The sequence below is a fragment of the Mixophyes fleayi genome, chromosome 1, assembly GCF_038048845.1.
Source record: "Mixophyes fleayi isolate aMixFle1 chromosome 1, aMixFle1.hap1, whole genome shotgun sequence".
Taxonomy (NCBI): Eukaryota; Metazoa; Chordata; class Amphibia; order Anura; family Limnodynastidae; genus Mixophyes; species Mixophyes fleayi.
The window spans coordinates 457,943,062-457,956,232 of record NC_134402.1 but is presented as its reverse complement, the minus strand read 5'-3'; the positions used below and the strand labels follow the sequence as shown (position 1 = coordinate 457,956,232).

Here is a 13,171-nt window from a genome sequence, read left to right as displayed (position 1 = left end):
CTCCAACAACACTACAATCGCCAGCATCCAATGAACACTATGCAGGGCAGGCTATTCCCTTATTAGCAAGAAATAACTGGAAGCAAAACTCAGATTCTATTTGAGTGCCCTTGTACAACACCTCCCTCGTTAATATATACTCTGCTATGTGAAGGGGAGGGTGAATGTCAGCTTATATGGGTCAAGCTTAACAACCAACGTTCGTCTGTCCAGTTGCAATCAAAGTTACTACACCTTAGAGTACTGGTCATTGTAACTCTATTGCCGCACTAAACTCTATAGTTACCTGCTCAAACATTTACCGTTCTGTATGATCGGAGGTATAATTTATGTATTAGTGACTGGGCCAAGCTGAAAAACAGTGTACATTTACCAGACCACACAGGCAAAATGGATAAATAGCACGGATGAGATATTGTAGCAAAATACACCTTTATTTTAAGCTTAAGCTTAGTTTCCAGTTTGTGGTTAGTTGTTGCATATTTCCATATCTGAGTGAAAGCTACAACAGGTTTACAACAGTCCTAAGGAAACAGCCAGATGAGAATCTTTATAATCCTCTCAAAGAATGTGAGGTATGTGGCAAGTATCCGGGTGGCAGAATAGAATATATAATTTGTAAAACATAGAAACTGAGCAAGAAATGAACAATGGTGGGTCTGTTATGAGAGACCGGAGATACAGGAAATTAAACAGGGCTTTCCCTGTTCATGTCTTCAATCTGCACCAGCAGGCCAGGTTTTCATGTAAATACAAGTTCAATGACTGCTTAGTAATAAATCAAACACACACCCAGGTGCCCTACACTATGTCTTCTTCTGCGCTTCCCCTCGTCCTCCAGGGGGTCTAAGTTGCTTTCTTCCATTTGCCCCACCTCTACCCACCCCTGGTTTCCGCCTTTTTGGCCCCTGAGACTCCACTTTAAGTTCCTGGATCCATTGGGAGTCATACTTCCCTGGGGCTTGGTACCCTGGTTCGGTGGCATCGAGGGGGTCTTTACTCAGCAGAACACAGATAGAGGGGCAGTTTCTCTTCACCGTCAGAGGATCCAAGCCCACATCGGGCACTATGGGCTCCCAGATCTCTTCAGTCTGTCTGTAGAAGATCTTTGTGATCTGGTGCAGATCCTTGACGGATCTCTTCATGATCTCCACACAGGTGATGGTCTTGCTGAGGGCTTTGCCTGCACCGCTGAACGTTATCTGCCGCACACTCTCGCTCTCCATCTTGCCTATAGCAAAGCCCATCAGGTTTCGGATCTTGCTGCCATCTTTGACCTTCATCTCAATGATATCCGGCGGGATAGCAGCAAAGGGCATCTCCACGGGCTTCTCCTCCACACGCACCTTCTTGTAGTTCTCCATGATCAGGTCACGGAGCTGTACAAACAACAGAGCAGAGAGTTACTCAGAGACCCAAAGATTCCACAAGACAATGAGCTACCAATGTGGAGAAACAAAGACTAAAAGTATTCTGATGTCTGTACACAGCGATATGTTGCTTTCAGAGCATCACTATTCTGTATATGATACAGGGTCAGAGCACCCATCGTATTCATTCTTCAAACCTGATTAGACACATCTAGGAGAGCACGTCCCACTGCACAGAGAGAGATGCCCCGAGTTGGACTGAAGACACAGCCAGAAATCTGCTTTGTAAATAAGAATGATGGAGAGAAGTCTCCACTGTTCTCATCGGCATCACTCCTAATAACATCTTAGATAATAACATATATGGTCACTGCTGACTGAACTATTCATTTCCATACTGGAGATATAAGGTAAGTACCAGACATGTCCTCTGTATGTGGGGATTACTGGAGATATAAGGTAAGTACCAGACATGTCCTCTGTATGTGGGGATTACTGGAGATGTAAGGTAAGTACCAGACATGTCCTCTGTATGTGGGGATTACTGGAGATATAAGGTAAGTACCAGACATGATCTCTGTATGTGGGGATTACTGGAGATGTAAGGTAAGTACCAGACATGTCCTCTGTATGTGGGGATTACTGGAGATGTAAGGTAAGTACCAGAAATGCCCTCTGTATGTGGAGATTACTGGAGATGTAAGGTAAGTACCAGACATGTCCTCTGTATGTGGGGATTACTGGAGATATAAGGTAAGTACCAGACATGTCCTCTGTATGTGGGGATTACTGGAGATATAAGGTAAGTACCAGACATGTCCTCTGTATGTGGGGATTACTGGAGATGTAAGGTAAGTACCAGACATGTCCTCTGTATGTGGGGATTACTGGAGATGTAAGGAAAGTACCAGACATGTCCTCTGTATGTGGGGATTACTGAAGATATAAGGTAAGTACCAGACATGTCCTCTGTATGTGGAGATTACTGGAGATGTAAGGTAAGTACCAGACATGATCTCTGTATGTGGGGATTACTGGAGATGTAAGGTAAGTACCAGACATGTCCTCTGTATGTGGGGATTACTGGAGATATAAGGTAAGTACCAGACATGTCCTCTGTATGTGGGGATTACTGGAGATGTAAGGTAAGTACCAGACATGTCCTCTGTATGTGGGGATTACTGGAGATATAAGGTAAGTACCATACATGTCCTCTGTATGTGGAGATTACTGGAGATGTAAGGTAAGTACCAGACATGTCCTCTGTATGTGGGGATTACTGGAGATGTAAGGTAAGTACCAGACATGTCCTCTGTATGTGGGGATTACTGGAGATGTAAGGTAAGTACCAGACATGTCCTCTGTATGTGGGGATTACTGGAGATATAAGGTAAGTACCAGACATGTCCTCTGTATGTGGGGATTACTGGAGATGTAAGGTAAGTACCAGACATGTCCTCTGTATGTGGGGATTACTGGAGATATAAGGTAAGTACCATACATGTCCTCTGTATGTGGAGATTACTGGAGATGTAAGGTAAGTACCAGACATGTCCTCTGTATGTGGGGATTACTGGAGATGTAAGGTAAGTACCAGACATGTCCTCTGTATGTGGGGATTACTGGAGATATAAGGTAAGTACCAGACATGTCCTCTGTATGTGGAGATTACTGGAGATGTAAGGTAAGTACCAGACATGTCCTCTGTATGTGGGGATTACTGGAGATATAAGGTAAGTACCAGACATGTCCTCTGTATGTGGGGATTACTGGAGATATAAGGTAAGTACCAGACATGATCTCTGTATGTGGGGATTACTGGAGATGTAAGGTAAGTACCAGACATGATCTCTGTATGTGGGGATTACTGGAGATGTAAGGAAAGTACCAGACATGTCCTCTGTATGTGGGGATTACTGAAGATATAAGGTAAGTACCAGACATGTCCTCTGTATGTGGGGATTACTGGAGATATAAGGTAAGTACCAGACATGTCCTCTGTATGTGGGGATTACTGGAGATATAAGGTAAGTACCAGACATGTCCTCTGTATGTGGGGATTACTGGAGATATAAGGTAAGTACCAGACATGTCCTCTGTATGTGGGGATTACTGGAGAAGTAAGGTAAGTACCAGACATGTCCTCTGTATGTGGGGATTACTGGAGATATAAGGTAAGTACCAGACATGCCCTCTGTATGTGGGGATTACTGGAGATATAAGGTAAGTACCAGAAATGCCCTCTGTATGTGGGGATTACTGGAGATGTAAGGTAAGTACCAGACATGTCCTCTGTATGTGGGGATTACTGGAGATATAAGGTAAGTACCAGACATGTCCTCTGTATGTGGGGATTACTGGAGATATAAGGTAAGTACCAGACATGTCCTCTGTATGTGGGGATTACTGGAGATATAAGGTAAGTACCAGACATGTCCTCTGTATGTGGGGATTACTGGAGATATAAGGTAAGTACCAGACATGTCCTCTGTATGTGGGGATTACTGGAGATATAAGGTAAGTACCAGACATGTCCTCTGTATGTGGGGATTACTGGAGATATAAGGTAAGTACCAGACATGTCCTCTGTATGTGGGGATTACTGGAGATATAAGGTAAGTACCAGACATGTCCTCTGTATGTGGGGATTTCTGGAGATATAAGGTAAGTACCAGACATGTCCTCTGTATGTGGAGATTACTGGAGTTATAAGGTAAGTACCAGACATGTCCTCTGTATGTGGGGATTACTGGAGATATAAGGTAAGTACCAGACATGTCCTCTGTATGTGGGGATTACTGGAGATATAAGGTAAGTACCAGACATGTCCTCTGTATGTGGGGATTACTGGAGATATAAGGTAAGTACCAGACATGTCCTCTGTATGTGGAGATTACTGGAGATGTAAGGTAAGTACCAGACATGATCTCTGTATGTGGGGATTACTGGAGATGTAAGGTAAGTACCAGACATGTCCTCTGTATGTGGAGATTACTGGAGATGTAAGGTAAGTACCAGACATGATCTCTGTATGTGGGGATTACTGGAGATGTAAGGTAAGTACCAGACATGTCCTCTGTATGTGGGGATTACTGGAGATATAAGGTAAGTACCAGACATGTCCTCTGTATGTGGGGATTACTGGAGATGTAAGGTAAGTACCAGACATGTCCTCTGTATGTGGGGATTACTGGAGATATAAGGTAAGTACCATACATGTCCTCTGTATGTGGAGATTACTGGAGATGTAAGGTAAGTACCAGACATGTCCTCTGTATGTGGGGATTACTGGAGATGTAAGGTAAGTACCAGACATGTCCTCTGTATGTGGGGATTACTGGAGATATAAGGTAAGTACCAGACATGTCCTCTGTATGTGGAGATTACTGGAGATGTAAGGTAAGTACCAGACATGTCCTCTGTATGTGGGGATTACTGGAGATATAAGGTAAGTACCAGACATGTCCTCTGTATGTGGGGATTACTGGAGATATAAGGTAAGTACCAGACATGTCCTCTGTATGTGGGGATTACTGGAGATATAAGGTAAGTACCAGACATGTCCTCTGTATGTGGGGATTACTGGAGATATAAGGTAAGTACCAGACATGTCCTCTGTATGTGGGGATTACTGGAGATATAAGGTAAGTACCAGACATGTTCTCTGTATGTGGGGATTACTGGAGATATAAGGTAAGTACCAGACATGTCCTCTGTATGTGGGGATTACTGGAGATATAAGGTAAGTACCAGACATGTTCTCTGTATGTGGGGATTACTGGAGATATAAGGTAAGTACCAGACATGTTCTCTGTATGTGGGGATTACTGGAGATATAAGGTAAGTACCAGACATGTTCTCTGTATGTGGGGATTACTGGAGATGTAAGGTAAGTACCAGACATGTCCTCTGTATGTGGGGATTACTGGAGATATAAGGTAAGTACCAGACATGTCCTCTGTATGTGGGGATTACTGGAGATATAAGGTAAGTACCAGACATGTCCTCTGTATGTGGGGATTACTGGAGATATAAGGCAAGTACCAGACATGTCCTCTGTATGTGGGGATTACTGGAGATATAAGGTAAGTACCAGACATGTCCTCTGTATGTGGGGATTACTGGAGATATAAGGTAAGTACCAGACATGTCCTCTGTATGTGGGGATTACTGGAGATATAAGGTAAGTACCAGACATGATCTCTGTATGTGGGGATTACTGGAGATGTAAGGTAAGTACCAGACATGTTCTCTGTATGTGGGGATTACTGGAGATATAAGGTAAGTACCAGACATGATCTCTGTATGTGGGGATTACTGGAGATATAAGGTAAGTACCAGACATGATCTCTGTATGTGGGGATTACTGCAGATATAAGGTAAGTACCAGACATGATCTCTGTATGTGGGGATTACTGGAGATATAAGGTAAGTACCAGACATGTCCTCTGTATGTGGGGATTACTGGAGATATAAGGTAAGTACCAGACATGATCTCTGTATGTGGGGATTACTGGAGAAGTAAGGTAAGTACCAGACATGATCTCTGTATGTGGGGATTACTGGAGATATAAGGTAAGTACCAGACATGATCTCTGTATGTGGGGATTACTGGAGATGTAAGGTAAGTACCAGACATGATCTCTGTATGTGGGGATTACTGCAGATATAAGGTAAGTACCAGACATGTCCTCTGTATGTGGGGATTACTGGAGATATAAGGTAAGTACCAGACATGATCTCTGTATGTGGGGATTACTGCAGATATAAGGTAAGTACCAGACATGATCTCTGTATGTGGGGATTACTGCAGATATAAGGTAAGTACCAGACATGATCTCTGTATGTGGAGATTACTGGAGATATAAGGTAAGTACCAGACATGATCTCTGTATGTGGGGATTACTGGAGATATAAGGTAAGTACCAGACATGTCCTCTGTATGTGGGGATTACTGGAGATATAAGGTAAGTACCAGACATGTCCTCTGTATGTGGGGATTACTGGAGCTGTAAGGTAAGTACCAGACATGTCCTCTGTATGTGGGGATTACTGGAGATATAAGGTAAGTACCAGACATGTCCTCTGTATGTGGGGATTACTGGAGATATAAGGTAAGTACCAGACATGATCTCTGTATGTGGAGATTACTGGAGATATAAGGTAAGTACCAGACATGTCCTCTGTATGTGGGGATTACTGGAGATATAAGGTAAGTACCAGACATGTCCTCTGTATGTGGGGATTACTGGAGATATAAGGTAAGTACCAGACATGATCTCTGTATGTGGGGATTACTGGAGATATAAGGTAAGTACCAGACATGTCCTCTGTATGTGGGGATTACTGGAGATATAAGGTAAGTACCAGACATGATCTCTGTATGTGGGGATTACTGGAGATGTAAGGTAAGTACCAGACATGTTCTCTGTATGTGGGGATTACTGGAGATATAAGGTAAGTACCAGACATGATCTCTGTATGTGGGGATTACTGGAGATATAAGGTAAGTACCAGACATGATCTCTGTATGTGGGGATTACTGCAGATATAAGGTAAGTACCAGACATGATCTCTGTATGTGGGGATTACTGGAGATATAAGGTAAGTACCAGACATGTCCTCTGTATGTGGGGATTACTGGAGATATAAGGTAAGTACCAGACATGATCTCTGTATGTGGGGATTACTGGAGAAGTAAGGTAAGTACCAGACATGATCTCTGTATGTGGGGATTACTGGAGATATAAGGTAAGTACCAGACATGATCTCTGTATGTGGGGATTACTGGAGATGTAAGGTAAGTACCAGACATGATCTCTGTATGTGGGGATTACTGCAGATATAAGGTAAGTACCAGACATGTCCTCTGTATGTGGGGATTACTGGAGATATAAGGTAAGTACCAGACATGTCCTCTGTATGTGGGGATTACTGGAGATATAAGGTAAGTACCAGACATGTCCTCTGTATGTGGGGATTACTGGAGATATAAGGTAAGTACCAGACATGTCCTCTGTATGTGGGGATTACTGGAGATATAAGGCAAGTACCAGACATGTCCTCTGTATGTGGGGATTACTGGAGATATAAGGTAAGTACCAGACATGTCCTCTGTATGTGGGGATTACTGGAGATATAAGGTAAGTACCAGACATGTCCTCTGTATGTGGGGATTACTGGAGATATAAGGTAAGTACCAGACATGATCTCTGTATGTGGGGATTACTGCAGATATAAGGTAAGTACCAGACATGATCTCTGTATGTGGGGATTACTGCAGATATAAGGTAAGTACCAGACATGATCTCTGTATGTGGAGATTACTGGAGATATAAGGTAAGTACCAGACATGATCTCTGTATGTGGGGATTACTGGAGATATAAGGTAAGTACCAGACATGATCTCTGTATGTGGAGATTACTGGAGATATAAGGTAAGTACCAGACATGTTCTCTGTATGTGGGGATTACTGGAGATATAAGGTAAGTACCAGACATGATCTCTGTATGTGGAGATTACTGGAGATATAAGGTAAGTACCAGACATGTTCTCTGTATGTGGGGATTACTGCAGATATAAGGTAAGTACCAGACATGATCTCTGTATGTGGAGATTACTGGAGATATAAGGTAAGTACCAGACATGTCCTCTGTATGTGGGGATTACTGGAGATATAAGGTAAGTACCAGACATGATCTCTGTATGTGGAGATTACTGGAGATGTAAGGTAAGTACCAGACATGTTCTCTGTATGTGGGGATTACTGGAGATATAAGGTAAGTACCAGACATGTCCTCTGTATGTGGGGATTACTGGAGATGTAAGGTAAGTACCAGACATGATCTCTGTATGTGGGGATTACTGGAGATATAAGGTAAGTACCAGACATGTCCTCTGTATGTGGGGATTACTGGAGATGTAAGGTAAGTACCAGACATGATCTCTGTATGTGGGGATTACTGGAGATATAAGGTAAGTACCAGACATGTCCTCTGTATGTGGAGATTACTGGAGATGTAAGGTAAGTACCAGACATGATCTCTGTATGTGGGGATTACTGGAGATGTAAGGTAAGTACCAGACATGATCTCTGTATGTGGGGATTACTGGAGATATAAGGTAAGTACCAGACATGTCCTCTGTATGTGGGGATTACTGCAGATATAAGGTAAGTACCAGACATGTCCTCTGTATGTGGGGATTACTGGAGATGTAAGGTAAGTACCAGACATGATCTCTGTATGTGGGGATTACTGCAGATGTAAGGTAAGTACCAGACATGATCTCTGTATGTGGGGATTACTGGAGATATAAGGTAAGTACCAGACATGATCTCTGTATGTGGGGATTACTGGAGATATAAGGTAAGTACCAGACATGATCTCTGTATGTGGGGATTACTGCAGATGTAAGGTAAGTACCAGACATGATCTCTGTATGTGGGGATTACTGCAGATATAAGGTAAGTACCAGACATGTCCTCTGTATGTGGGGATTACGGGAGATATAAGGTAAGTACCAGACATGATCTCTGTATGTGGGGATTACTGGAGATATAAGGTAAGTACCAGACATGTCCTCTGTATGTGGGGATTACGGGAGATATAAGGTAAGTACCAGACATGATCTCTGTATGTGGGGATTACTGGATCCGGTTATACGATGTGTGAGCCGTCGCCCCGCAGAGTCCTCCGGGAGAGTCCAGTGACCAGACGGGGGAGAGGCTGCAGCCGGTCTGAGGTAAGTATGATGGAGGGAGACAGGGATGAAGCGGAGAAGCTGGAAGTATCGTCCAATCACAGCGTCGGGCGATGCGTCGTCCAATCCGAAGATCGGGCGACGTCCAATCACATTATATGACTGACAGGGCTGAGGGATGTCCCATCACGGCCACCCTACTGACACACAGTATTATAAAGACAGGGATAATATCACAGCAGTAACACTGGGATCACCCGACTTATAACCTGGACCAGCGCACTGCGCTCCCAGCACTACAAGTCCCAGCGTGCCCTGCAGGCGCGGCACATGCTGGGACTTGTAGTGCCACACATGAAGTAAGAGAGAACCGGTGACTCCCGGTTACTGACCTCACACAGATCCCCGGATGTCTCCTCACACCGCTACACACGGCGCCGCCATGACACTGTGACGTCACCAGAGGGCGGAGCTGCCACATTAACTACCCAATAGCTCACAGGATCGTGAGAACTTCAAGTAACGTGACAGCGAAGACACGCCCACATCATCCGAGAGACTGCTGCCATCTGCTGGAGGCTGGCGGTACTGCGGCTCCTATACTGTATATTATATCACATACTGCCCTATATACCGTATATTATATCACATACTGCCCTATATACTGTATATTATATCACATACTGCCCTATATACCGTATATTATATCACATACTGCCCTATATACAGTATATTATATCACATACTGCCCTATATACCGTATATTATATCACATACTGCCCTATATACCGTATATTATATCACCTACTGTCTTATATACCGTATATTATATCACCTACTGCCCTAAATACCGTATATTATATCACCTACTGTCCTATATACCGTATATTATATCACATACTGTCCTATATACCGTATATTATATCACATACTGCCCTATATACCGTATATTATATCACATACGGCCCTATATACCGTATATTATATCACCTACTGTCCTATATACCGTATATTATACCACCTACTGTCTTATATACTGTATATTATATCACTTACTGTCCTATATACTGTATATTATATCACCTACTGCCCTATATACCGTATATTATATCACCTACTGTCCTATATACCGTATATTATATCACATACTGTCCTATATACCGTATATTATATCACATACTGTCCTATATACCGTATATTATATCACATACTGCCCTATATACCGTATATTATATCACCTACTGCCCTATATACCGTATATTATATCAGATACTGCCCTATATACTGTATATTATATCACCTACTGTCCTATATACTGTATATTATACCACTTAGTGCCCTATATATTGTATATTTTATCACCTACTGCCCTATATACCGTATATGATATCACCTATTGCCCTATATACCGTATATGATATCACCTACTGTCCTATATACCGTATATGATATCCCCTACTGCCCTATATACCGTATATTATATCACCTATTGCCCTATATACCGTATATTATATCACATACTGCCCTATATACCGTATATTATATCACATACTGCCCTATATACCGTATATTATATCAGATACTGCCCTATATACCGTATATTATATCAGATACTGCCCTATATACCATATATTATATCACCTACTGCCCTATATACCGTATATTATATCACCTACTGCCCTATTTACCGTATATTATATCACCTACTGCCCTATATACCGTATATGATATCACATACTGTCCTATATACCGTATATTATATCACCTACTGCCCTATATACCGTATATGATATCACCTACTGCCCTATATACCATATATGATATCACCTATTGCCCTATATACCGTATATTATATTACATACTGTCCTATATACCGTATATTATATCACCTACTGCCCTATATACCGTATATTATATCACCTACTGTCCTATATACCGTATATTATATCACCTAGTGTCCTATATACCGTATATTATATCACCCACTGTCCTATATACCGTATATTATAGCACATACTGCCCTATATACTGTATATTATATCACATACTGCCCTATATACTGTATATTACACCAGCTAGTGTCCTATATACTGTATATTATACCACCTACTGCCCTATATACTGTATATATCACATACTATCCTATATACTGTATATGATATCACCTACTGCCTTATATACTGTATATTATATCACCTACTGCCCTATATACTGTATATTATACCACCTACTGTCCTATATACTGTATATACGGGTCTGTCCATACCTGGTTCACCTCTTACCTCGCTTACCGCTCCTTCTCTGTATCCACATCCGGCTCTTCCTCCTCCCCCCTACCCTCTCCCTGTTGGTGTCCCGCAGGGCTCTGTTCTTGGCCCTCTACTTTTTTCGCTCTACACTTCCTCCCTTGGAGCTCTCATCTCCTTCGGTCTTCAGTATCACCTGTATGCTGACGACATTCAGCTCTACATCTCTTCTCCTGACCTTTCTTCCGCAGTCCTCTATCACGTGTCTGACTGCCTCTCTGCCATCTCCTCCTGGATGTCCGCGCGCTTTCTCAAAATCAATATCTCAAAAACGGAACTCATTGTCTTTCCTCCGTCCAGACTCCCTTCCCACCACGACCTCTCTATTGTCATCAACAACACCACCATCTCCTCTGTCACCCAACTCTGCTGCCTGGGGGTCACCCTTGACTCCTCACTCTCTTTCGCCCCCCACATTCATTCCCTTGCCCAAGCCTGTCGCTTCCAACTACGCAACATTGCCCGCATCCATCCCTTTCTCTCTCAGGATGCCACCAAGACCATCATACACGCACTCATCATCTCCCGCCTGGATTACTGCAACCTCCTCCTCACCGGCCTCCCCCATCTCTCCTCCCACCGCTCTGTACTCAACGTGGCCGCTAGACTCATCTTCCTCTCACGCCGCTCCTCATCTGCCTCCCCTCTCTGTCTTGCCTTACACTGGCTCCCCTTCCCCTACAGAATCCTTTTCATACTCCTCACCACCACTTACAAGGCTCTCTCCCACTCTACTGCCCCTTATATCTCTAACCTCCTCTCCATTCACACTCCTGCCCGCTCCCTGCGCTCGGCCAACGACCGCCGCCTCTCCTCCACTCTGATCACCTCTTCCCACTCCAGAATCCAAGACTTTTCCCGTGCCGCCCTCCTTCACTGGAATGACCTTCCTCGTTCTATCCGCCTCTCTCCTACTCTGTGCTCCTTTAAACGTGCACTCAAAACCCACCTCTTCCTTAAAGCCTACCAACCATCCACATAACCCCTTCACCTCCTCTCGCTCTCCCTTTGCCTCTGCTGGCTCCCCTTGTGTCTTTCTGTTTACCCTCCCTTAGGATGTAAGCTCAAATGAGCAGGGCCGTCTTCCCTCCTGTCTCCTCACCTGTTCTTCTGCTCCATGTTTATTGCTTTAACTTGCCTGGAGTTTCTGAAGTACTGCTATTTTTGTTTATTGTTTTGTGCTGTTCCACCCTGTATAGTCTACTGTTTGTATGATGTACGGCGCCGCGGAAACCTTGTGGCGCCCAACAAATAAAGGATAATAATAATATTATATCACCTACTGTCCTATATACTGTATATTATATCATACTGCCCTATATACTGTATATTATATCACCTACTGTCCTATATACCGTATATTATATCACCTACTGCCCTATATACCGTATATGATATCACCTACTGCCCTATATACCGTATATGATATCACCTACTGCCCTATATACCGTATATGATATCACATACTGTCCTATATACCGTATATTATATCACCTACTGTCCTATATACTGTATATTATATCACCTACTGTCCTATATACCGTATATTATATCACCTACTGTCCTATATACCGTATATTATATCACCTAGTGTCCTATATACCGTATATTATATCACATACTGTCCTATATACCGTATATTATACCTCCTACTGCCCTATATACTGTATATTATACCAGCTAGTGTCCTATATACTGTATATATCACATACTGCCCTATATACTGTATATTATACCAGCTAGTGTCCTATATACCGTATATTATATCACATACTGTCCTATATACTGTATAT

General features: G+C 42.9%; 1 protein-coding gene across 1 annotated transcript; it reads right to left on the bottom strand.

The window, feature by feature from the left end:
* Window positions 1–415: 415 nt before the first annotated feature.
* On the bottom strand, window positions 416–9,564 carry RPP25L (ribonuclease P/MRP subunit p25 like). Its single transcript, XM_075193756.1, has 2 exons — window positions 9,465–9,564; window positions 416–1,379 (listed from the first exon to the last, which is right to left on the bottom strand). The coding sequence occupies exon 2, from the start codon at window positions 1,362–1,364 to the stop codon at window positions 807–809; it is 558 nt and encodes a 185-aa protein (XP_075049857.1). The 5' UTR covers window positions 1,365–1,379; window positions 9,465–9,564; the 3' UTR covers window positions 416–806.
* Between the last annotated feature and the right edge of the window lie 3,607 nt (window positions 9,565–13,171).